Source organism: Bos mutus, chromosome 29, assembly GCF_027580195.1.
Source record: "Bos mutus isolate GX-2022 chromosome 29, NWIPB_WYAK_1.1, whole genome shotgun sequence".
Lineage (NCBI taxonomy): Eukaryota > Metazoa > Chordata > Mammalia > Artiodactyla > Bovidae > Bos > Bos mutus.
In genome coordinates, this window is record NC_091645.1 from 7,921,033 (window position 1) to 7,948,288 (window position 27,256).

The window sequence follows — 27,256 nt, forward strand, 5'->3', positions numbered from 1 at the left end:
CTGTGGGCTTGCCCTCCCTCTGGGCAGGTAGAAGGACTCACCCAGAGTGCGAGCATCATCTTGTTGTTCTGATTTACTCTGCTGGCCACACAGCTTGTGGGATCTCGGTTCCCTGACCAGGGATTGAACCTGGGCAGTGAACGTGCTGAGTTCTTAGCACTGGACCACCAGGGAATTCCCTCCAGGTTTTGTTGTTTTTTTTTTTTAAATCTATTTTCTGGTTCAAAAAAGGTAAAGAAAAAACACAGACACAACTCCATGACTGACCAGTTCATATTTCTCTTTTAGGCCTATTTTCCTTTTTTTTTTTTTTTTATTAATTCCTTTCTGAATTCAAAACTTTGAATAAAGTCTATGGAAAAAAATGTGTCTGCAGTTTCTGCCACAACCTTCTGATTCTCAACAACAAATGATTTTTCAAGTTGAAAACTTTTCAATGATTGAAAAATCATTTCCTATCTCACTGTCTGAACATTCCCAAAGCTGGGTACAGGGCTCTGGTGAACCGAAAAGACGCTGGTACCCAACCTCACTCAGGACTCATCCTTTCTGCATCATCACCTAGTCCAAGAGTTTGCTACAGCAATTCCCCAGATGTATTTATTAGAGCTTGCTCATAAGTATTATATGAGAAAACAAGGGTTCTGTGAGCAAAGACCTTTATTGAAATGCAGAATTTAAAACATATCTCTTCATTACAGGGATTTCTTAGAGCTTTTAATGTGCAAACAGGCAAGTGAATCCCCAGTGAAAAGAGGGAATATCCTGAGGCATTTCCCTCCTCGATGTTGGTGCCATTTTCACTTTGGGTAGAAAACCTGGATTGTGTTTAAGGCAGACATTTTGGGAAACATTGTTCTGCTAGGGATCTATCAGTACAATGTATAACTACTATATGTTCAGTGCTAATTATATTAATAATATTGCAAGAGCCTTTTCTTCCACAATATTTCAATAAAATGATTCTTTTTATTACCACTGAAAAGGTGGGCATGTCGAACTATTATATAATCTTCTTTAACACTTCTCTGACTTAGGCTGTACACAGCCTGTGTGCACTATCCTTAGTAAATTAAACCTACTTGTGAACTAAATATTGTATTATTTTGACTTTGTACCATTGCCCATCCTTGTTGAGTTTCAGCACTGCAAAAAATCAAAATCAAGAAATCAAGGTGCTTTGTAAAAGGAGCATCTATTTAAAAAAAAAAAAATCAGTTCTGGTTTAGGTGTAAAAAGCCAGTTCTGGTCTAGGTGTAAAAAGCCAGTTCTGGTCTAGGCGTCCAGCAAACTTCCTTTGGCACCAAGCAAAAGTGAAAACAAACAAAACTCCCAAATACCAGACATAGAGACGGAGACCTCTCTTCTTCCTGAGGCTAGATTCCTGTTAGATTCCAAAGCATATTGTAGTGGAAATCCAAAGATTCCTGGCGGCCTCGCATCTCTGCTATGCACAGTATTTCTTATGTGACTGGAAGAATGCACTACGGCTGTGGTTGCTCGAGTGCCTTATCAAGGTCATTCTTCCGAAAAGCTCGAGGAACATAAGCCGAAAGTCACCTGCAGAAGGTATAAACAGCAGCACTGTATCTCAATGTCCTCCCACAAAAAAGTCACAGTGCAGGCTGGAACTGCCAGGGGTGCAAACTCACCATATATCTGCCTTGCAATTCATTTGCTTTTCTCCCTCTATTGATACATTTAGAAAGAACTGCTCAGGCTGAGAGGCATAGAATGGAAACCCAAAATAAGTCAAATTCTTTTCTTTCTATACTGTGATGATTATATTGATGAAACATTCATAAAGACATCAACTGAAGTGATGATTCCGATCCATTTCACATTCCCAATTTTATTCTAGATATGCCTGTAGCCTGGAGAATTCTAGTAAAAGAGGCCTTTTAAAAGCTAATGGAAAAGAAGCCATGTTGATTTTTCTTAAAGCATTTTCCAAATATTTTTACTATAAAACAAGTGAAGTAAGAGAGGAAAGTTTCTAAATTGCACAAGTCCACAGCTCCCCAAAAGCTCACTGACAACTATGCCGAATAATTTTGATTAGGCTGGATGACTGTGCCAGGCTCCAAACAAGTGGTTATTCTGTTGTGACATCTGCCAAGCAATGCGTCCATTGTTTTCTGGAATTTAATTCATTTTAAATTACTCCATCTAAATGATAAAACATGAGATGTGCTACACTCCAGGGGTAAAATACAATGATTGTTTTTAGTGTGACCACAACTGTTAGCGGGGAAGCAATACAGCCTGTTCTAATTAGGCCCTGATTATTGTCTTCTGGAAAAGCTAGTTCGAGAAATGTGAGTGAAATCCTGTTAAATGGAAGGATTGGCATAAACAATCTTGCCTACTCTGGTGCAACTGCAGGCCTGGCACTGCCACATGCGAAATCTTCCCAAAAAACACAGCAATGGTTTTCAAAAGAGAAGCTATTTCAAAACTGAAAGATGCCTGGGATACCAACTTACTGTAGGATATAATTGCGTCTGTGCTTGTGTGTACTTGGCTGCTCAGTCATGTCTGACTCTTTGCAACCCTATGGACTGTAGCCCCCCCTAGGCTCCTCTGTCCGTGGGGATTCTCCACGCAAGAATACTACAGTGGGTTGCCATGCCCTCCTCCAGGGGATCTTCCTGACCCAGGGATCGAACTCAGGTCTCCCGCATTGCAGGTGGATTCTTTTACATGTGTACCAATATAAGTTATCTTACTGATCCAGGACTACTGTGCAAATGCCCCCAAATCCAAAACATTATAACCACCTGTCTCAAAAGTATCGTAAAAGTTCCTAAGAGTTGTATGTGGTGGGGAACATCTGGAAACATGAATGATTAGGTACTAATAAAACAAAACAAGTTGACTCTCAGGAGAAAATACACACATACACACGCGTCAGAGTTTATGCCTCCCATATGCCACATATTTAATGTCAACTTTGGAAACAAATTCAGGTGAAATAAAAATCAAAGTTCTCAAAAGGTGAAAGATTAACTTAACCATTAAGTCTTCCCTATTGCCCCAAACATCAGCATGTATTTCATGTCTATGCAAAAGTATGCCTTCAAACTGCTTGAATGATATATGACACACCAACCAGTTTTCAAATAACACTGCCGGTCATCTTGCAATTTTAAAAAATTAGGTAAAAGGTATTATAACACATTTCACACACATACACACACACACGCACACTCACACACACACCCCAATGACAACATTTGGCCTTTCCTAAAATAAGTACATGAAGACTCTTAAGAGCAGCCAGGGAGGAACCTGCCCACATCATCCCTCCCTACAATCCACGTAGTTTCCTTTAATCCAATAGCAAATCTGGGCATATTTGAGAGGGGTGATTCTAACGGCCACGTTGAAATCCTGTGGCGAACCATTCACGTCTACCCACTGGTGCCCAGAAAAGATGCCGATAATTTTCCGCTCCCACTTCTGCTGCTGTCTCTTCCACATCCTCACGTAGACCCCGGACCCGCTGGCACCGGGCTGGGCATCGCACTGCTGGTAGAGCAGGTCGTAGGTCTCATCCTGGACGTCACAGAAGCGGTACACTAGGTTGCCGGGTCGGTCGTTGTCATAACCCGAGAAGTGGATCCTGCCCCCCGGCAGCTGCTTGGCAGGCGGGCTCACCCCGATCTTCATGAACTTTCTCTTGTGGGGCTTTTTGAGCTCCAGGAGGGCGTAGTCATAATCCATGCCGATGTCGTTGGCGTTGCCCTTGATCCAACCCTTGGGGACGTGGGTGCGTTTCACCCGGATCCACTGGAATTTCATCTTCTCCGGCAGGGCTGAGCGCGAGTCATTGGCCCCTCGGCCGTCTTTAAACTTGGGCTTCAGGAAGCCTACCCGGAGCTTCTGGGTTCCTTTCACGTAGGTCTTGCCGTCGTGAATGCAGTGGGCAGCTGTGAGCACGTGCTTCTCGGCCACCAGGGTGCCGGTGCAGCCCGTGGATAGCTTCACGGAGGTTGAGAAGGGGTAGTTGAGCAGGAAATCCTTCCCAAAGATGCTGAACCTGCTGTCGTAGCCGTAAATCTGCCGCTTCCTCCGAGACTTCCCGGAAGGCTGCCCCTCGCCACTTCTGAGGACGTAGATGCCCACCTGCGTCTCGGTGCGGCTGCCGTTGGCATAGAGGGTCTCGTAGGACAGGTACTGCTTGGCTTCTTCATAAGTGGGCAGTGGGGTTCCCTTATGACACTGGGGTCCACACGAGGAGGACACTTCCAGCTTGGCTTCAGCTCCAAAGTCTGGCTTGGCCAAGTTGAAAGTGGACTGGGGCAGGACCACGGGGAGGCGGTAGGCTGGCCAGGTGGGCTTCCAGTGGGTGCTGTAGGGGCTCACCTGCCCAACAGCACAGAGGAGGAGGAGGAGGAAGATGGGGTGCCCTGGAGTCCCCGCCATGCTGAGCACCACCCTGCAGGAACAAAGACAAGCGGGTGAGGAGGGTGAGGGTCAGCAGAAGCCGTCCAGGGGCATGCCTGGCATTGTCTGGAGCTGTGAAACTTCTTCAGGAATTGGGGTGTGCAGAGGAATCCCCGGAAATGGTCTCACAACACAAGGGCTTGACCTTGTTTCTTCCTGGGGCTGGATACCCAGCATGAAACTGGGTATTTGTTCTCCTTGGTGTTTCAGAGGACCCTAAGGATGACCCGCAGAGGGTGGGTGCATGGGGCCATTAATTCCCAGATGAATTGCTTGACCGGCCCTGATACCCATGTAATTTCGGGCCATTCTTTATGCTCAATTCTACACCTTCATCCTCTGCTACCCTCCTGGTCCCCCTGAACTTCTCTCCTTTCTTCCTCCCTCTCAATCTCATTATAGCCTGTACTTGGAAATGTTCAGAGTAACTTGCTCATCTTCGGGGTGAATTCAAATTACACAGTTTATTGAGTGACCAAGGCATCAAAGAGGGATGGCTCCACAGTGCCACACTTGATGGGACGCAGATTGCTTCTAAATGGTGAGTGATTCAGAAGAAGGTGTGGGACTTTTTAATTTTGTTTTGTTTTGAATTTAGAACCATCATAACTATTATAAGTTTACTTCCAAAGTAGACAGGCCTCTAGCAAAGGAAACACTCCCTCCTCCCTTGGATTTTATTGTATAAGACCAGGGCGTTGGGCTTCCCTGGTGACTCAGTTGGTAAAGAATTTGCCTGCAATGCAGGAGACCCTGGGTCAGGAAGATCCCCTGGAGAATGAAATGGCTACCCACTCCAGGATTCTTGCCTGGGGAATCCCTTGGACAGAGGAGCCTGGAAGGCTATAGTCCACAGGGTTGCAAAGAGTGGGACGTGTCAGGGTCTTTGTCAAAGACTGAAAGCTTTAAATTTGCATCAAATAACACATTGTGACTATTACTGTTGGTTGCTTTTTCAGGTCTGTGCATTTGTGTTCCCAGCTAGTCTAAAGGCCTTGAGATTGGGCCTATGCTAGCATTCCACAAAGGTTTATTCATGGAAGAGTAAATGAATGAATGAATTAATGTTAGTGTGGCTCAAAAAACACATTTTTTGAATGCTGCACGATGAATGCCAATGACAGATACGTACATGGAGGATGTGGTGGTTCAGAGAAAGGGCATGAAATCCCGTGGTGGGGAGAAGAACAAGGGAGGCATTCCAAGGGAGGTGATGCTTGAGAGGGGTGATAAAGCTGAACAGAAATAAGCTAAAACAAACTAAAGGGGACACTTAGAGAAAGGGAGCAAGGATACGGAGACAGGAAGCAGTATAAGTCGCTTTAGGAATTACCCTTAGCTCAGCAAGGGGGCTTCCTTGGTGGCTCAGACGGTAAAGAATCTGCCTGCAATGTGGGAGACCCAGGTTCCACCCCTGGGTTGGGAAGATCCCCTGGAGGAGGGCATGGCAACCCACTCCAGCCTCCTTGCCTGGAGAGTCCCATGGACAGAGGAGCCTGGTGGGCTACATACAGTCCAGGGGGATCACAGAGTTGGACATGACTAAGCGACTGAACTGAACTGAAGCATTAGTTGGCTCTGACTGGCTCCGAATCTTCTGTTCAAGAGAAGCTGACTTAGCAAGTAGGTTAATTCATTCACAAGCAAGGATCCCAAAACAAGGACAAGGAGGGATTAGGTCTTAAGAGGCGGGTGCGAGCTAGGTGGAGTGAGAGTTCGAAAGCAACTGTTTTCCTATTCTCAAGCTTCCTCTTTGAGAATATACACCTGTGAGCAATTTTTGGGTGATTTTTGCTTTCTTACCTAAAACTGGAAAACTGGAGGAATCATGTGCTTCCCACAGGGCTGCCTCCTGGACCCCTACACACTACCCTCTCCTCCCTCTCACTATAACACAGGAGGACATTAAGGCATGCTAACACTGAGCAACACAAGCCTTAAGCCAAGTTTACTGAGGCTTATCTCAAGGTAGAAAACACAAAGGTCCAGCTGCCAGGTATTCCCGTTTTCAAAATATGATTGCTGGGGAAGAGAAAGGAGGAGATGAGACAGTACGATCTTCTGTGTTATCATAAGCAGTCGACATTTTCCAGGGGCAGGAGGAACACGAGAGTTAATATACGCGCATATTATCAACTGGAACATTCATTTTCAAATCCCAAGTCTGAAACGTACATGTTAACTGGATCCTAGGAGTACCGGGTGCAAATTACTTACTGCAGCGGGACTGTTCCAGTGGCACATGCCTTTAGCTCTACCCATTCACCCAAACACTGAAACCAGCCACTTGCAAGGGTGTCAGGGAAGACAATAGCAGGAAAAGTCTGAAACTACTTCAGATAAACCTTTAAAAATCCATCCAGGAAGCTTGTCTTAATGAATTAACCCCCTCTCAGGCAAAATTGATCCCTATTTCACCTTTCCAAGCGCTTTGCCTGTATAGTAAACCCCTGTTTAAAAAATACTTTCAGACTTCCCTGGTGGTCCAGTGGTTAAGAATCTGCCTGCCAATGCAGGGGATGTGGGTTTCATCCCTGGTCCGGGAAGATGCCACAAGTCGAGAGGCTAAGGCCCTGAGCCACGACTATTGAGCCTGTGCTCTAAGGGCCCGCAAGCCGCCAACCACTGAAGCCTGAGCACCAATAGCCTGTGCTCAGCAACAGGAGGAGCACCTCAGCGAGAGTCTGGTGTTGGAGAAGACTCTTGAGAGCCCCTTGGACTGCAAGGAGATCCAACCAGTCCATCCTAAAGGAGATCAGTCCTGGGTGTTCATTGGAAGGACTGATGTTGAAGCTGAAGCTCCAATATTTTGGCCACCTGATGCGAAGAGTTGACTCATTGGAAAAGACCCTGATGCTGGGAAAGATTGAAGGCAGGAGGAGAAGGGAGTGACAGAGGATGAGATGGCTGGATGGCATCACCAACTTGATGGACATGAGTTTGAGTAAACTCCGGGAGTTGATGATGGACAGGGAGGCCTTGCGCGCTGCAGTCCATGGGGTCACAAAGAGTTGGACATGACTGGGGGACTGAATAACCACCACCACAAGGAGAAGTTAGCCACGTGTAAGTAAAACTGCTGAACCAACAGTGCTGAGTAAAGCTCTAATTCCTTAAAAATAAGCTTTTCAGTTACCTCTAAAGACTAATTCTATTAGTTTGAAATCTCAGTTACAAGTTCCCTATACAATTTCAACTCTATTCATTTGTTTGTGCGGTAAGACCTTATTCTGAGAACTTTTTATATCTTCATTAAAGTTTCTATGTAACACTGAAAGCTACAAATATTTTATTATTTTATTCTATTTTGTTCCATTTCATTTTTTTGGCCACGCAGCAAGTAAGATCTTAGTTCCCTGACCAGGAATTGAACCTGTGCCCATTGAATTGGAAGTGTGAACTCTTAACCATTGGACCGCCAGGGAAGTCCCCACAGAACTATATGTTAAAAGAAACTGTGATTTAAATTTAAAAATTAATGCAGGTCAAATTATTCCAAATTGATTTGGTTTTTAAATACCTGATCAGAAGCTGGAAGATAAAGTGATGTGTTCTCAGGTCCCCCCTGGGTTTAAACTGACAATGGTATTAAAGTTACAACTTCATAAGTTGCTCACTCCCTTACCAAATGTGTATTTAGGATGGTTTAGAAATTGTTCTGAACAATGATCTCTTAGTCTTCTAGGTCTGGTTTTTCCAGGAGCCTTTTTTTCCCCCCCAGGAACTTTTACTCAAAGAATTGTGAAAGGTGGAGGTACAAGGGGAAACGAAAAGGAAAATTTATCATGCTAGTCTCTAGCCTGTCTGGATGACAAGATTCCCCTTATCTGTTTGCAAAGGAAACAAAGGCCTCCAGCAGAGGGCAGCTTTCAAGGATGAGTGGAGGATGGCTAGGTGAGAAAGCTCTTAGAAAAGTTTGCAGAGGGGGTGAGTGAGGGTGTGTGTGCACGGTGGTGATGGGGGACAGACGACAAGCTACCTCCACTCGGGGCCTTTCCTAAGGCATTCACACCTTGCCCTGACCCCTGCCCTATTAATAAAATACTTTAGAATTAGCTTGGTGATTCTGCATTAATTTCTCCATTCACCTGATACTGGAATAATTCCCCAGGAGACAATTATTGTTTCCATTTTTATAAACTCTAGGTAAACCTTCACTACACCCATTTCATTTATTTAAACATAAACACTCTAAGATGAACACATTCATAATCTCACTACTGGAAAGGTAAATCATGGGAACATAATTTTTAATTCTCTCCTGCCTTTACTAATGGCTCACTTTATCCTCATAGAACTGTCTGGAAAACTCACACCTTAAAAAAGAATGAAGATTTCCAAATCTCATCCTTGTATCTAACTCTGGATGAGGAAAATTCAGGTCTGTAACATTTCATTTCTAGGACTAAGCCTTTACTGGATAAGGAGTCCTTAGATACAGAATTATCTTTGAACGTTCCCAACTGAGTATATTCATGTACCACTTGATCTAAATGACAAAGCAGAATGGAAAATGAAGGTAAGCAAATATTTTCTGGCCGTGCTTAGTAATATGGAAACAGTATTCCTTTTCCAGCTCTGTATATCTGACTCACAAGAGGGCTACACTTTCCATGTTCCATCATTCACCATGAGCCCCTGTCCTGCTGTTCACTGTCTAAAAATATATGGACGTTATGAAGATGCTGCCACTTGGTAAGTGCGCTGATAACCTCACAGGGAGGGGACACTGCTCGGTGCTTGTGATCAGCTGTGCACACCACAGTGCTGCCTGGAGGCTGTGGGCAGAGACGCTCTCCCAGTTCTGCACCTTGAAAACTCCAACAACACACATCTCCTCCAGAGGGCAAATACTCGGGAGCTGTGATATAACTCCTATAGCAAACAAGTGTTGGCAGGGAAGATCTAATCCTCAGGGTATAGGTTCTTTGTTGTACAACATCTGAATTCCTGGGACCACTATAAACAGTAATGACAGAAAGAAAGAGCAGGCAAGTTTGTGAGGATAACAGGTCTGGATGACGTTCGGAAGGATGGCAGAGAGTTTTTCCATGGACTCTGTGACCAGGGATACTGAACAGTAAAACCATGCTAATTCCTAAAGCAAATAGCTAAAAATGAACAAAGCTCTGGTAACACTCCGCAGCCAGGCATGCTCTCGTTTTCCTGAGGCACTGAACCTGTTAAAGGGAAACAAACCTAATCACATAATGGTTTAAGAATTACAGTCTTGTACAGGAAAGAAATGCAGGGTATTTACAAGCCCAGCCACCTTAAACATAATCTTGTGGTCAAACGACGTTTAACTTCGTCTCTATCAGATTTCAGGCAAAATGAACCACCCCAGTGAGCCTGGGACAAACCTGGCAGCAGAACAAGAATAGTAGAAAACGGTCAATGGTGAGACCCTGAGAAAGGAATTCCCTAGGGTCAGGGAGAGTTATGCATGAATAATGGCCGGTGGATTCCGTCCTAAGGGAGCTATGAGAAAAGATGTTCAGGAGAACCTGAGACTCTTAAACACTGCAGACAGGGGCCGGTAATGTTCTCAGACCCGCTAATGGGAACTTTGGCACTTATACTACAGACAGAAGAATGCACCCACATTCACTATCTACCTGAATAAGTTGTCAGTGTTACAAAAATGAGGTCCATATTAATTACCTTGGAAAAACGCTTCTGTTCCAGTTCAGGCATGGGAAAGTATGACAAGTTATCACCTGAGTTTATTTAAGTGGGAAAAACACAAGTGAAAAAACTTATTCAAATGCAGATGGTGTGCATATGATCACAAATGCTTTCACAAGTACATATAGTGGCTTTTGTGGCAGTTTCTGCTTCTCCACTCTACCTCCAATCCACTCCTGTCTAACAGAGCTCTTGAGAGGTGCACCTATAAGGTCTATTTTAAATGCTCTATGCACAAGTATGATTCTGAACCAAGTGTAGTAAATAGCTTGGTATTAATTTGGCTTTCAGCTTTTGGCCACAGCTGACTTCAAACCACAAATTCAACTGTTTATCACAGGGCTTCCTCAAAATGATTCTGACACTGGCCAATCTGCGCCAATCATTCGCGGATCTCCTCCTAAGGAGCAGCACAGGGACCACTCAAGTTCAGTTTCAGGAACTAAGAGAAGGCAGCCCTAGCCAACAGGGATACCAGGAACAACCAGGAGCTTTCCACCAGCTAGGCGCTATTTCTGAAGTCTCGCGGGTGTCACCCAAAAGGCAATAAAACAAACAGGACTTTTTATCAGCTGCTTTCTCATGGGATGTTTGAAAGCAAACCTAATTTGTATTCCAAAGGGGAGTGGGAGTTATCCTTCATCTAATATTCTTCTCGCTCTTCTAAAACATTTTTTTTTAATTCTTTCAGCTTTTATTTAAAAATGAACCCACGAAGAATGTCCACACGCTGAAGAGGAAAGATTTGCTTCCAAGAACTGTTGCTAGTTCACGGACAGTGGCTCCTAGCGCAGCGCAGGGCCATCAGTCACAGAGCCAGAGAAGAGAGCCTTTTCCCCGACCTGTTTGCTGTCCTCTCCTTGCTTGCCAAGGTGTGTTCACAGTTACATGCCCAGGGTAAAAAATTAACTTGCAGACCTTGCTGCAAAACTCAAGGGAAAAAGTAATTGTGTGTGTGCGCGCGCGCGCGAGCGTGCGCAGGCTTCTTTTCTATTCCCACCCAGCATCCGAGATGGTAGCTGCGAAAACTTGATTTTCCCCACTCGATCCGCGGGTGACACCGTGGAAATCCAAACGCCCTGCGGGTCCCGAGTCTCCGCGGAGCTCCCGCAGGCCGCGGGTCCCAGCCCTCGAGCGCCGAGGGTGGCCGAAGCAAGGTCTCCGGGGCCGCCGAAGAGAGGTCTCCGGGGCCCCCGCAGCCCTCAGTGCCCCTGCCTTGAGCGCAGCGGCCCTCCCTTTGTCCGGTACCCTCCGCCCCGGGCCGGCGCCCCTCGCCCGCGCCCGCACTCACCAGTGCCGGGTCGCCCGCCGGGCCCCGGCTCGCCGCGCCGCTCAGACAGGTGTGGGCGCCGGGAGGGCGCGCGCAGCTCCCATGCCGGCTCGGCGGCGCGACCGAGTGCGAGCGGGGCGGGAGGGCCGGGGAGCTGGGCCGGCGGCCGACGGATCCGCCCCCCGCGCCTCCCGAGCCGGCCTGCCCCGCCTCCGGCCTCGGGGACGCCGCGCCTCCGCCGCCCGCGGCCCGCCCCCCGCCCGCGGCCCCGCCTCTGCCGCCCCCGCGGCCCGAGCCTGGCTCGGGGCTGCAGGACCGCGGCGCGCGGCTCTGCGCAGGTGGCCCCCAGCGCTCGCCTGTCCCGGCCTCGCCGCGCCAGCCCGCGCTGGCTCCCGGGGAGCCCCCGGCCGGAACGAGCCCAGGGCCTCTGCTGCCGGCCGGCGGCCTCCTGCTCGGAAAAACCAGCCCCCGCAAAGTCGACAGCCTAGCGTTGGGGCTCTGGGCCACATCTGGTGCGCGCGGAACCCCTCCGCGAGTTTGCAAAGTTGGAGGCAAACCCTGTGCGCTCCTCACCCCACATGCACTTTTGAGAGTTTTCAGTCTTTAGGTGATGCCTGAGCTCCTTCCCGCTTCACCCAGCCTCTGGGGACCCCCCAGGGGCGGAAACCTGCCTCCGGGTGGCATGACCGCCCAGGCTTTGCATCCCCTCCGGCCGCACCCAGAGCGGGGCGCGGGGCCCGGAGCGCAGCTGGGGCGAGGCAGCTTCGAGGGACCGGCTGGTTGGGAAGCCCACCGGCCTCGGCTCTTTATCGGGGCGCCAGCGGGTGGAGCCACCTCCTCGCTCAGTGGGTCAGCTTCCCTGAGTCACTGCAAGGGACCCACAGTGCAGCTGGAGAAGGTACTGATTACCCTCTGACAGGTAAGGCCCAGGAGGAGACTTTTCTCAGTTGAATGACTTGCCCCAATGCACTAAGGTCACATTTTTTCTTCTATGAAGCCATTTCGCCTGCCTGTCCTTTCTACCACCCATGTGTTAGTTCCTCAGTCATTCCTCAGTCAGTGTCCGACTCTCTGCGACCCCATGCACTGTAGCCCCCCAGGCACCTCTGTCCATGGGATTCTCCAGGCAAGAATACTGGAGTGGGTTGCCATGCCCTCCTCCAGGGGATCTTCCTGACCCAGGGATCGAACCCTCATCTCCTGTGTCTCCTGCATTGCAGGCGGATTCTCTACTGTCTGAGCCACCAGAGAAAGAATTTCTCCCACCAAAGCCTGCTGTCAAAAAGAGGGGGGTCTCACAGGCTATTTCACACGTGTGTTAATGACAGACCCAGGGTGTTCACATTTGTCATCGATGTGTTTGTCACTGTTGGTGATTCTCAAATGTCAGGGCACTGTGTTAAAGGCAAAAGTTTCTTCAGCCTCCCCAGGCTTGGCTTAAATTATTTTCTTTCAAAATGTTGCATTGCTAGTTGTAAATATAAAACCAGATATAAACTTGTGTTATAGCTTTTGAACAAGCCAGGAATAAAGCAAAAATAAATTTGTAAATCAAATATAAAGTTCTTCTCCCAGAACTATAAAATTTAAATTACTGATGTTTACTCAATAGAACTCGCCTACCAACTCAGGAGGCATAAGAGACTCTGGATTGGATCCCTGGGTCAGGAAGATCCCCTCGAGGACGGTGTGGCAACCCACTCCAGGATTCTTGCCTGGAAAAGCCCCTAGACAGAGGAGACTGGTGGGCTGCAGTCCATAGGGTGGCAAAGAGTGGGACAGACGGAAGTGACTTAGCACACCTGCACTCAGCTGCTGCAAGCATTATGTATCTCTGGCCCGGAAGTGAGTACTTTCGGGGTCTGCATGGCTCTCCCCATCTGATGGTGTGGCCAGTGCCCTATATTGACTCAGTTTTCTTACCTCTTTCCTCCCTTCCAGCTACATCTCCTCTGTTCACAGCCTATGTTATTGTAATAGTTGATTTTCACTTGAGTTGCATATATCATTCGAGATTACCTTTGTGCTTTCCCTTTCTTACTAGTGTAGTGAGAAGGGTGGTGACTGCTGGTGTCAAGGCAGAGCTCACAGAGGCCCTGAGATCACAAGGCAATCCTTGGTATCAGGCGGTTATCCCAGTGCCCCAGAATGTGTTTATGTTCATTTTTTAAAATCATAACTATGAAAAAATTAAATTATGGGTCTCCAAGGGTCTATAGCTCCCAACTAGAGAAACACCATTAATAGTCAAACACCTGACTTAGTAGAAGAACCAGGGAAGGAATTAGAAGGAAAAAAAGAAGGGAGAGACTTACAAAACACCTATTAATGCAACGCACTGTGAGCAGTCCCGGGGAACTCAAACTGGGGTTCTGTGGTACCCAGAGGGGCGGGATGGGGTGGGAGGTGGGAGGGAGGCTCAAGAGGGAGCGGACATATGTATACCTGTGGCTGATCCATGTTGATGTATGGCAGAAACCAACACAACATTGTAATTATCCTTCAATTAAAAATAAATAAATTTTAAAAAATTAAAAAAAAAAAATTTTAAAAGAGATGGCCACAGGAAGGCAATCCAGGAACGTAATTAAGAGCATGCCAGTAACATTCAACTATATGAGTACTAGTTCAGGCTCTGCCACTTACCAGTTCTGTAGCTTTTGGCTTAACTTTTCTGCACCTCAGTTTCCTCTTTTGTAAAATGGTGACTACCTCATAGTATTGTTTGAAGGACTGAATCAATTAAAACACAGGAAATGCTTAGCACGTGGCCTGACACATAGTAAACCCTTCCTGAATATTAGCTCTTGTTGTGTCTGTTATGCACAAAGATGATGCCTTCCCTCTGCTTTGGAGCTCTGTACTTTAGGACCACCTCAGTTGAATTTGATATTCACTGCTCATTTGCTTTGACAGTTAAAAAAAAAAATATATATATATATGTATGTATGTGTATATATATGGATAGATATTTGGCTGTGCTGGGTTTCAGTTGCAGCACACAGTAACTTTGCTCTTCGTTGTGGCATGATGGACCTTTAGTTTAGACATGTGAGCTCTTAGTTATGACATGTGGGATCTAGTTCCCTGACCAGGGATCGAACCCAGGCCTCCTTCACTGGGAGTGTGGAGTCTTAGCTACTGGGCCACCAGGGAAATCCCTGTCCTGGCAGTTTTTGAAATTCCATTGTCACCAGTTTGGGGAGGTAGCATCTTAGAGAACAGAATAATTTTATTCCCGTCATTCCAAGAGGGAAACTGAGGCACAGAAGGACCCGAGAGCATCTCCCTCTCCTGTCTCCTCTCCCAGAACCAGCCTCAGGCCTCCTGCCCCTGCCCAGATGGGACTCACCATGTTTGAACAGGCTCCACCCCCTTCTCTTGTTTCCAGGAGCTGTCGATAGTAAAACGGGAGGATGCTACCAGGCTCTAAGGTTGTTGCTGTGATTGCCACATGGACAGCAGCAACAGCAGATCTGCAGAGGACTTTAATTCAAAGAGAAATGCCCTGTGTAGCAGTTGTGAACCTAGATATTTGTTTTTATATTTGCCCCACTCCCCATCTGAAAAAAGAATACCATCAGAAAATCCAAAACCCACATTGTTTAAGAACTCAGATCAACTCCATAATCATAATTCTCAAATACTTTTCATGAGTATGGCAGCTGAGTTGTTAAAAATGCATTCAGAACAAAGCCCACACATTTAGCGAGTGCCCAGTCTGTATAAGGTAACTGTATGGGGGCTGTGATAAAAGAGTTGCTGTTGAGTTGCTAAGTTGTGTCCAGTTCTCTTGTGACCCCATGGACTGTTAGCCCTCCAGGCTCCTCTGTCCAGGGGATTTCTCAGGCAAGAATACTGGAGAATTCTTTTCCTTCTTAGAAATGCATTTCCTTCTAAGAAGGAAAGAATACATTTCCTTCTCCAGGGGATCTTCCCAACCTAAGGACCAAACCCGCATCTCTTGCATCTCCTGCACTGGCAGGCAGATTCTTTACCACTGAGCCACCTGGGAATAGAGGAAGGGAGGGAGAAAGCAAATATCCCTCATCTCAAGGAACTGATGCTTTGGATATAACCAAAACAAAATCAAACACAGGAGAAAGTGAGATGTAGGCTGGATCAGACTACAGCTACAGAGCATGGAAGAGGGAATTGTTAATTCCCACTCTGGCAGGTGCTGAAGCCTCCTAAGAGGTGGTAGAATTTCTGCTGAAGCTCAGAGGACGAAGCCCTGAGCAGATCGTCAGCAAGCATGGCATTGGGTTCCTCTACTGTGTAAACAAGGCGAACAGTGAAGAATGAAGAGGGCAGAACTAGGCCTGCTGCTGCTGCTGCTGCTAAGTCACTCAGTCGTGGCCGACTCTCCGCGACCCCATGGACTGCAGCCCACCAGGCTCCTCTGTCCATGGGGTTTTCCAGGCAAGAGTACTGGAGTGGGGTGCCATATTGTGCTAATTGTCACTGTGTTTACTGAGTGCATACTGTGTAGTGAACTTCATACATGTTAATTCAAGAAACCAAAAAAAGAGGAACTATGGTTATCTCCACTTCGCAGGCAAGGAGACTGAGATTCAGAGGGGTTAACCGGGATGCGAGTGTGTGCCATTAAGGAACACAGTTGTGACTTCTGCCCCACCTGTTGCACTCTGTCAGCAGCTTCTGCCGTGTGGTACTGCTTCCCAGACCGGCATTTTCTCGTCCTTACAATAAGGAGGTTGTTGAGTGACTGCCATCACTCCAACTGAAAACATCCTTTGATTCTGTCTTGCTTTTGTTCCAGGCTTGCAGTCATTTCGTTATGACCTGTTAAGTGGTCTCCATGCAGGAGACAAGATGGGACCGAAAGATAATTGGAAACCTAGGGTGGCGGGGAGGGGAGAGGCCCGACACCAACTCTGTACATGGTTTCAGTGCTGAGGTTTTTTTTTTTTAATAAAGTACAATTGGTTTACAGTGTCGTGTTAGTTTCAGGTGTGCAGTGAAGGGATTCAGTTATCCACACATATATATTCTTCTTCAGATTCTTTTCCATTATAGGTTATTACAAGATACTGAGCGTAGTTACCTGTGCAGTAGGGCCTTGCTGTTAACTATTTTATGTGTGTGTGTGTGTGTGTGTGTGTTAGTCGCTCAGGTGTGTCCGACTCTTCGAGATTCCATGGACTGTAGCCCACCAGGCTCATCCATCCATGGGATTCTCCAGGCAAGAATACTGGAATGGGTTGCCGTTCCCTTCTCCAGGGGATCTTCCCCACCCGGGGACTGAACCCCGGTCTCCAGCACTGCAGGTGGATTCTTTAACCTCTGAGCCACCAGGGAAGCCCCACTTTATATATAGCAACGTGTATTTGTGAATCCCAACATTCCTCTTAGTGCTTATTTTTTACGAGGCCATGAAGCTCACATGTAGCTTCAACAATTTGCCAGTTTAAAAGGTGTCCATGAGAATTATTTCTAAGGAGATAAATTTCCACATTTAAAAATCATTTCCATCCATTTTCTTATATCTGTGGTGATAATACGGATCCAGGAGTTTATTCAGTAAGTGGATGTTTCTAGCTTTGTGTAGTGAGTGAAAGAGAAATGGAGGAGACAGCACAGAGCAGGAGGGAAGCAGGCATTCTCAACCTGTCTGGGTGCCATCGGGTAAATCATCTCACTTGGCCTGGATTTATCATTGGTAAAGTCTAGAGGACCTACTGTTACAGTCTTTGAGTCTACAGCATTGTGATCCTTGTGGGAGAATGGCCCACATTTGTATCTTCGGGCACCCCCAGCATGTGGTCCTGAGAGAGCAAAGGAAGTGGAACTCTGGAGTCAGACTGGCTTGGGCTCAGTTTAGAGTTCGTTTAGTTGCTGGATGATCATTGGCAAGTGATGTGACTTCTGTGCCTTGCTTTTCTGTTCTATGCAGTGGGGCTTATTTCAGGCTGTAGTCAGGACTCAGTGGAATAATCAGTACAAAGCACACAGCCCTGGGCTAGCATAATATAAATTCTGAATTGATATTACCTATTGTTATTACTACCACTGCAAATGCTTAATGTTTCAAACTTGTTGAATGAGTTGAATGAATCAGTCGAATTGTTAAAAAGTTTTTTCCAGGCTTTCCAAGAATAAACCATCTCAGGACTTTTGTTCAACCCTAAGTCTTTTGTCATAGGTTTGGTTTGGAGGCAGCAAAGAGTTTCCTGGTCCAGTCATCCCAGTCCAGTCATCCCTTAGTATCTGTAGAGAGAGGGTTGGTTCCAGGACCCTTGCAGATACCAAGGATGCTCAACTTCCTTATATAAAATGGCACAGTCTTTGCATATAACCTATGAAATCTGCCAATACTTTAAATCATCTCTGAGCATGGGTGCTCAGTTGCTTCAGCCATCTGACTCTTTGTGACCCTGTGAACTGTAGCCAGGATCTTCCCGACCCAGGGATGGAAACTGCATCTCCTGCATCTTTTGCATTGCAGGTGGATTCTTTACCTACTGAACCACCAGGGAAGCCCAGGTTACTTATAATACTTAATATAATGTAAATGCTATGTACACAGTACCTGATATATGGCAAATTCAAGTTTTGCTTCATGGAACTTTATGGATTTTTTTCAAAATTTTTGGATCCATGGTTAGTTGAATTTTTGGAACCCATGATACAGGGGGTTAACAGTACTGAATTTGGGAAGAGTTACAGGTTCAGATGGAGCCAGGGTTGTAGTCTTTTTGTCTCCCCTTCCAGTCTCCCCATATGGCACCATCAGCTCATTTATTCAACTAGCATCTTCAACACGAATATTGTTAGGTCTATAAATCTGTCAGTGTTTTAAGGGCAAAGCCAGATTTTTCTCTCATGAATGTTGGATTTAAAATCTTTATGATAAAAAAAACCACAACTAGTTCTCATAATTTAAAAAAATGATAACAAAAAGAACCAATAAAAATAATCTTTACAGCACTTAATAAAGTAAACGTACTTGTATAGCTGCTGCTGCTGCTGCTGCTGCTGCTGCTAAGTCGCTTCAGTCGTGTCCGACTCTGTGCGACCCCATAGACGGCAGCCTACCAGCACTTAAAACTTAAAAAAAAAAAATTCCTGTTCCTGTTAAAAGTATTGATTGTTGTCGTTGTTATTGTTCAGTCACTAAGTCGTGTCTGACCCTTTGCAGCCCCGTGGACTGTAGCACACCAGGCTTCCCTGTCCTTCACTATCTCCCAGAGTTTGCTCACACTCATGTCCATTGAGTCAATTACTCATTTTAAGTATTAATACTTGGAAATATAAGTAATCAGTATACTATGAATATAGATATGTGAAAGCGTAATATATAAAGCCTTAAAACATAAAGTAGTTGTAGAGCTAAATTGTCACATTGGTACATATGGTAGCCTGAAAAGAAAAGAAAAAAAAAAGCTGCACAGCAAAGGAAAGCTTTGCTCTAATCCTACTTAAAAGAATATAGCAATCTAAAATTATTAGAAAGAAAAACAGGCTTTGGCACTAGCAATTTCCTGTATAATGTGGGCACTATTTGAAACTGAAAAATTAGAAACATTTTGAAATAACTGTGTGTTTCTCATTTTCTCTGGTGAAATTCAGAAGGTCTCTGGAGGCTGGCGCTGGGCTTCTCTGATGTACTCTAACTTGTATCCTGGATCTCATGAGCAAGAACAAAAGAGAAAAAAGTGTTTTTTCTTCCTTTAACTCAAGGAGAAGCAGCCTTGAAATAGACTTAAACAGCTTTTTGATATTCTCTTTTCAATGGGAATCTTATTAAAATTTCTTTCAAATCTCGATAGCTTTAAAAGGTCTTTTCGGAAAATCCTTTTGTTCTCAACTCATGTTTGTATTTCAACTTATGTTTGTATTTATCCATGAATATTGGATTCTTTCTTTTTCTGTAAGGAGTAATCTTTTATGCGGTTAAGTGTGGGGACTGGATATTCAAATTCAGTGTCTTTTCATGAGGTTTCTCCTCTTTCCTGGCAAATTCTACTCATCTTTTAAGCTCAAATATCAGCTCTTCTCTGAAGGCTTCTAAACCCTTCATTGCTAGAATTGTAAATTCATACTCTGTGTCTTCAGAGAACTGTATTGAAATTATATCTTACATTGTAACCATATATTTACATGTTCAGCCTCAAGTGGCCCAGAGCGTCTCACGAGTGGGACCACTGGCTTGTTCTTCTAGACCCTATGGTTTTCCTCTGTCTTCTAAGACAGCCTGGCTCAGGATAAAGGCTCAATGAATTTTTACTTAATAAAATGATTGAATGAATGAATAAGTAAAATTCTAATTAGCTTAAAACATAATGTCTGAAATAATTTAGTTTGCCATTGCAGCCATTAGGAGCAAGGCATACTATATGTGAAATTTTAACCAGTGGGGCTCTAATATTTTCCAGGATGTAAATCCAAATTACTGTTTGATGCCCATTCACCATTCTTTCCTTTCGGGTCACTTAAGATAACAAATTCAATTTCTGCTTGGTGTGCTGGTTACATTTCAGTACTCATGCTATGGCTACATGTTGGTCTTCTTAGGCATCATCTGTCTAAGACTTGGAGAAGGCAAAGGCACCCCACTCCAGTACTCTTGCCTGGAAAATCCCATGGATGGAGGAGCCTGGAAGGCTGCAGTCTATGGGGTCGCACAGAGTCAGACACGACTGAAGCGACTTAGCAGCAGCAGCAGCAGCCCCTGCTGAATCTCTGGCCTGCATGTCTTTGGTTGGCTATATGAGTTGCGTTCTTGACAGAGACTCACCTTCCCCTTGATTGGTTCAGATGAAGAAATTTTATGGGAGTGCCGACTTATGGCAGTGAGAACAGGGTGGAGGGGACAAGCCAGCACAGAGAGCACCCAGGCTCCAGCAGCAGAGGAAAGCCATGGCTGTTGTTGGGACCGAGGGGGAGAAGACCGCAGCAGAACCTAGTTGCATGCGCACGCCCAGGAGCCCTGTGTCAATGGGACGGCGGCTGCAAGCACTGCAGGAATCTGGTTCCCAGGAGGAAGGGAATGAGCGGGAGAGGAACACTCTGACCTCCTCTTTTCCCACCCTGATCTCTGGAGCTGCCAAAGTGAGCTCACAAGGGAACTGACCGTGCTGTCTGTAAGGCTTAACCTCCTGGATACAGGGCAGGGTGCCGAAGGGTGGAGAATTGCTGGGAGACTGACAGAAAATCCCAGGTGGCACAATAGTAGGGAATTTGCCTGCCATGCAGGAGAAACAGAAGATACAGGTTCAATCCCTGGGTCGAGAAGATTCCCCTAGAGTAGGAAATGGCAACCCACTCCAATCTTGGTGCCTGGAAAATCTGATGGACAGAGGAACTGAGAAGGCTACCATCCAGGGGGTTGCAAAGAGTTGGACATGATTGAGCACACACAAATAAAGACAGAATAACCAGAACCCTGGGAGAGCCTAGTTTCCTCATTTGCAAAATAGGGTGATGACAATGCCCTCCTACCAAGGTTATAGTAAGGATTAATCTAGGAGTTGCATCAAAATACTTCTTAACATATGTGGTGCCTGATTTTCTACTCATTAGCTACGACTTCTTCTTATTTACAATAACAGCTCTTTGAATAGCTCCTGGTGTGTAAAAGCTAATTGAGGAAGGTATCGTGTGTTGGTTTATTTTGAAGCCCTTGCACATCCAGCCCCAAACACTGTTGTAGCAAAGCCCAAAATAGATGGCCTTTTGTAGGCAATGGGGAGACTTTTTGAACAGGGAAGACTGTCTGTTTGGGCTGACATCATCAGCCAGTGTGACCTCGAGAACAGACACCAGTGAGCTAAATTTGAGACTTGTTTTTAGTTTTCAGCAGATTTCTTTGGTCACTGTGCAGACACAGTCCGAGGCCCCTAGTTTTCCTTCACGTCGGTAGAGAGGAGACTTGCTGAAGAGCAGACGAGCTCAGCAGGACCAGCGCCCCATAGCCATCTCTGGGAATGGCGGTGGTTTCTCACATTGTGAAAGCCAAGTTAGGGTGGCCAGCCCTTAACAGAGGAGGGATTGTACCTGCAGAAGCCTTTCACTTCCTGCTCTTTGAAACCAGTAACCTGCTTTATTTCAAACGCAGGGCCACCTGGCTCCTGCTGCCTTTGGTACACAGATTAGGGAAACCACAAGCATGGCCATTCGTGTTCTTTTCCCTTCAAAGCCTGCGGCATGCCGTGGAAAGCCAACTGGCTCTCCACCTGATATCGGGAAAGTCCTCGCATAGGCGCAGGGGTGGGGTGGGGTGGGACTTACCCACATGAAGGCAGGTGGATGTCGGAGCTGGGACTGCAGCGGGTGCTCTTGGAGGAAGGGCGGGTTCAGGGTGACAGCTCGGGAGCCTGTCTCCCTGATGAAGCAGTGAAGGTCACGCTGGGAGGAGACTCTGGTATTGACACTGGCAGCTGGACTCCCTTCAAGGAGGAGTGACTTTATCCGGGTTTCCAGCAGACTAAAATTAGTGGGGAGAGCACCGAGCCCCTAGGTCTTGTGGGATCTGTAAGCAGCTGTTCACGTTATCGTCCTTGTCCCTGAAAAATCAAGATATAAGCCAGAACTGGTAAGAATGGCTCTAGAGCCTTTCCACCTACCACCTCTTGCTGTCTTCAAAGTGTGCATCCTCTGGCTTTTCCCAGAGCACATGGATGCTTTATTTTTTTTTTACTCAAGGCTGACTGAGGCCCTGTTTGGACAACTGCGTGCAGCCACTTGACACGTATGCAATGGGTTCACTCCATCAAGCAGGGGGGTGATAGGGAACAGAGTAGTTTGGGGATTACGCTCTCAATAAAAATTAGCTCCTCCTTTAAAACTTTGCATCCTCCAGTTGGATTTTGACACTCATCTTTTGCTCGTTATTCTTTTATAAAAACTTTAAGAAAGGTACAGCGTTTCCCAGTTGCTGCAATCAACAATATTAAGATCTTGGACATAGTCACATAGTAAACCACAAGAAACAGATTTGAAAGTTGTGTGTGTTAGTCGCTCAGTGGTGTCAGACTCTTTGAGACCCCATGGACTATAGCACGCTAGGCTCCTCTGTTCATGGATTCTCCAGACAAGAATACTGGAGTGGGTTGCCATTCCCTTCTCCAGGGCATCTTCCCAATCCAGGGATCGAACCCAGGTCTCCCTCATTGCAGGCAGATTCTTTACCACCTGAACTGCCAGGGAAACTCCATTTGAAAGTTGACCTGTTTTACATATTATTCTTTGTAATTCTGCCAAAAAAAGACAAAGCAAAATAAAAACAAAAAATTAGCTTCTCCTAGTAATGTGACAACATCCCAAGGTGACATGATATTTTTTTGTTTTAATGTTGAAATGAAGAATGTGATTGGTTTCAAACCAGGAAGGCCCAGAATGGCCCAGTCCTGCGCTTAACGATTACGATCTCATGGTTGTGTAAACAGCATCTTTGTAAAGTGAGGTTATCCAAACTATCTTCTCTTTTAGGACAAGAGATGGCAATGTCTGTCTCTTTTTTTTTTTCCTCTCTCTCTATATTTTTTTAACAGTGCAATAAAATTGAACTATTAAATCCTTAAAACTCTTTCTGCAGGAAAATTAAAAGCAAATAAATGACAAGTCTTTGATTTGTTAGACTACTCTTTGAAAGGTTGATTGCTGACTTCAAGGCAAATTCCAGTCCTGGTAGCAGCCCTCCAACCTCAGCTCCAGTTGTAATTTTATTATCAACACTTTCATCGCCTGCTCCATAGTCCCAAAGCCTTAGGGAATTGAAGTTCATTCAAAGGTTGAGTATTCTTGATCTGAGATTGTTAGGAATCACCCTTTGTATTTACTCTAAGACCTGCCTGACTACAGTAGGGAGCGTGAGTGAGCCAATAAAATTGTTTTATATACATTTATAGTTTTAAAAGTTTTTTTCTTGGTAGAAGTATTTATAGCATTGGTATAAAGTTCATCTTTACAATAATGACTATTTATTATCTACCAGGTATCAGATACTTCCCACTACTTATTGCATTGGACTGAAAAGCCCTGAGCAGTAGGTACACATATCCCTGCTTTTACTGATAAGAATCCATGGCTCTAAATAGTTGAGTAAAATTCCCAGTTTGAAGGGTTGGAGTGGGGATTCAACCACAGGCCTCTCTACCCCAAATCCATATATCATTAAGTTGCCCATATTGTTTCGGTTAGGATGACTTCATGTATTAGTAATGGAAACCCCTGACTTATGCCGGTTTAAATGACAACAAGGAAGTTGAGGACTGCACATGTCAAGAAATGGAAGGATAGGGTGGTTTCAGGTGAGGGGCACTGAAGCTCTGTAGTTACCATAAACAAGTACATCCAGGAGGGAAAAAAAAAAAAAACTTCTCTCCTTATCTCTCTTTCTTAGAAGCAGGACAATGATACTGCTCACCAGACCTCTCTTCATATCACAGTGGTGGGAATTCAATGGTCATAAGTCCTTTGCTAAATCAGTCACTGGCAAGGGATGATGTTATCTGTTAGCCTAAGGTAAGTGGCACAGGATAATTGGAAGGACTGGGGCTGGGTGTCAGAAACCTTGGGTTTTAGTCCTAGTTCTGTAATCTACTTGGTTATAGAGACTTGCTAGTTGCTTGGCCTCTCTTAGACCTTACCTCTTCCTTGCTGGTAAATAGGGCTGATGGGTCTTGCCTTACTGATCTCACAGAGTTGTAAACCAGGAAGGAAGTAAAGTCTGTAGAAGTATTTTATGAACTGGGACACATGACGTAAATGCACGTATGGCTTCTATTAACATGATTCAGAGTCTGGTCATAAGATATTTTTTCAGTTATACTCGTATGTGGTCCTTGATCGTCATCATGAAGATAGCTTACAATTCCTGGGTGGGGAAGATGCCCTGGAGGAGGGCATGGCAACCCACTCCAGTGTTCTTGCCTGGAGAATCCCATGGACAGAGGATCCTGGTGGGCTACAATCCATGGGGTGGCAAAGAGTCGAACACAACTGAGCACACACACACAAGACAGTTTAGAATTTTCAATGATTTGTCAAAACTTTACCTCAATTTTACTTTTCTGTTGGAAAATTAGTAGTGCAAAAATAGGGGAGGGAGAAGTGTGAGATTTAGTACTTAAGAAAGACAATTTCCAAGCAACCCTGTATGCTCCTCTAGTATCTGTTTATATATGGGTAGGTTGTTTAGAAATTATTTTTTATACTTATTCAAAAGCAAGTTTCCTAAGAATCTATTAAACAACCTTTCTCATTCCTTCCTTTATACCAATTCAGTAAACGTATGGATTATTACTATGGGGGCAGGGGATGGGATCCACCAATAAAAGAACCAAAAACAGACCCTATCTGAACCTACTAGTGATGACCACTAATTCACCCCTAGTAACCATCTACTATACTGGGGAAGAACTCTAGAGAGCAGACTAGATAGAAAAGCATTAGTCACTCAGTCGTATCCAACTCTTTGTGACTCTGTGGACCGTAGCCCACAAGCTTCTCTGTTCGTGGAATATTCCAGGCAAGAATACTGGAGTGGGTAGCCATTCCCTTCTCCAGGGGGATCTTCCTGACCCAGGGGTCGAACCCAGGTCACCTGCATTGCAGACAGATTCTTTGCCTTCAGAGCCACTAGTGAAGCCCCAGATAGAACATATCCACAAATAGCTGTAACAAAATATAGAAAGATAAGAGGAATTGATGGGTGAAAGTCCTGAGCTGTGAAGAGATAAAGGACTATAAGAATTCAGAAGGGCTTCCCTGGTGTCTCAGATGGTAAAGAATTCACCTGCAATGCAGGAGACGCAGGTTTGATCCTTGGGTCAGGAAGAGCTTCTGGAGAAGGAAATGGCAACCCGCTCCAGTATCTTTGCCTGGAGAATCCCTTGGACAGAGGAGCCTGGTGGGCTGCAAAAGAGTCTCAAAAGAGTCAGACATGACTTAGTGACTAAACAACAACAACCACAAACATAAGTAAATGTACTCCTGAATTCTGTGAGCCACTCCAACAAATTAATTGAACCCAAGGAGAAGGCCATGGGACCCTCCCATTTATAGGTAAATTGGACAGAAGTTGTGGGTAACCTGAGGAACTCCTGCTTCCAGCTGACATCTGAAATGGGAGAGCAGTCTTGTGGGACGGAGACCTTACCCTGTAAAACCTGGCACTATTTCCAAGTAGTTAGTGTCCGAACTTGGAGAAGGCAATGGCACCCCACTCCAGTACTCTTGCCTGGAAAATCCCATGGACAGAGGAGCCTGGTAGGCTGCAGTCCACGAGGTAGCTAGGAGTCGGACACGACTGAGCGACTTCCCTTTCACTTTTTCACTTTCACGCATTGGAGAAGGAAATGGCAACCCACTCCAGTATTCTTGCCTGGAGAATCCCAGGGACGGGGGAGCCTGGTAGGCTGCTGTCTCTGGGGTCGCACAGAGTCGGACACGACTGAAGCGACTTGGCGGCAGCAGCAGCAGTGTCCGAACTGAAGGACAATGTAGGACACCCACCTAGTGTTGTGGAAAATTCCTCGGTGTGGGGAAAGCTCCTCCACACATTTGGTGACCAGAAGGGTCAGAAGTGAAGTATTCTGTGTGAGAGTAAAGGAGACACAGGGGGTGGGGAGGGGTTAAGTCTGTAGGTTTTTTTTAACTCAGGGAGCAGTGGCGAGTCAGTGGAAGCTGTGGAGCAATCGACTGAGTGCCTTCATCATATCTGTGCTTTATGAGGATTAAGCGGCAGCTTCTGGGAAGCTAGATAGGAGGGGAGAAAATGAAGGCTGAGAGACAAATCTCAGAGTTTGTAAATTAGAGGCCATGAGAATCTGAACCAGATTATGGGCACTGGTACGGAGATCAGCCAATGGATACTTTGGACTGAGAAAGCAGAGATCTTGGTAATTGATATAAAGGCCAGTTGGGAAACGGGGAGCCAGGAGTTTTTCATTTGTTTTGTTCATTCGTTTGTTTTGTGTTTTGGTCATGCCTTGCAGCTTGTGGGGTCTTAGTTCTCTGACTGGGGGTCGAACCCATGCTCCCTGCAGTGGAAGCTCTGAGTCCTGACCACTGGGCCTCCAGGGAAGTCCCAGGAGGCTTTCATTTGCAAATGACAAGAGATCAAGGCAAATGTCTAAATAAAGAAGCGAATTTACCTGCTCCCTTAATTGAAAAGTCCTGAAATAGGTGTCGCTCAGGAGATGTTGGACCCCAGAGCTCAGATGATATCATCGGGGCTTGGGCTTCTCTACCAGTTAGTTCTTCTGTGATGGTTGCTAAGGCAGCCTTCAGAAGCTACTAATTTACATTTTCAGAGGATTAAATCCAGTGGATGAGAGAGCTTGTCTCCTCATCGATTCCAACAAACATCCCAGGTCTGCTTTCCATTGCACATTCCTGAAGCAATCCCTCTGGCTGCAAGAGATTATGCTGACTGGCTTAGACTTATATATGTGGTCTTTTATTTTCTATTATAATTTTTATGATTCGTCCACAAAGGCAACCTAACTCTAAGCCACTAGGAGACATAGCCCTGTGACCAAAATCAGATCTCGTTCTGAGGAATTCTAACCAGAAGACACTATTTCAGAACAGTGAAGGCTGCTTCTCATTCCATTTCATCAACTGCAACTACTTTTTGAGGCAGGTTTCTTGAGGACCTGGCACATATCTGAACTTATAAAATGGATAAAGCCTAGACCATTTCTAGGGCAGTCTTCACAGTGGCCAGTTCAGATGCTGCATGAGTGCCTGGAAGATTTCACCTCTGCAAAACAGGTGAGCATTGTCTGAGAGGGCTCAACAAAGGAGTGACTATTGACATAAGTGTTGAAGCAAGTATAAGCTTTGCTTCAGTACCATCTAGACAGGACCTTGAATACC

General features: G+C 45.6%; 1 protein-coding gene across 2 annotated transcripts; it reads right to left on the bottom strand.

Moving 5' to 3' along the window:
• Positions 1–2,910: 2,910 nt before the first annotated feature.
• On the bottom strand, positions 2,911–21,800 carry PRSS23 (serine protease 23). 2 transcript variants are annotated; one of them, XM_070365258.1, is made up of 2 exons: positions 21,662–21,800; positions 2,911–4,441 (listed from the first exon to the last, which is right to left on the bottom strand). In XM_070365258.1, exon 2 carries the CDS (start codon positions 4,426–4,428, stop codon positions 3,301–3,303), a length of 1,128 nt encoding a protein of 375 aa, XP_070221359.1. In that variant the 5' UTR covers positions 4,429–4,441; positions 21,662–21,800; the 3' UTR covers positions 2,911–3,300. The 2 variants fall into 2 exon arrangements, with proteins under 2 accessions (XP_070221359.1, XP_070221358.1); XM_070365257.1 differs by lacking the exon at positions 21,662–21,800 and adding an exon at positions 11,429–11,585.
• Positions 21,801–27,256: the final 5,456 nt, after the last annotated feature.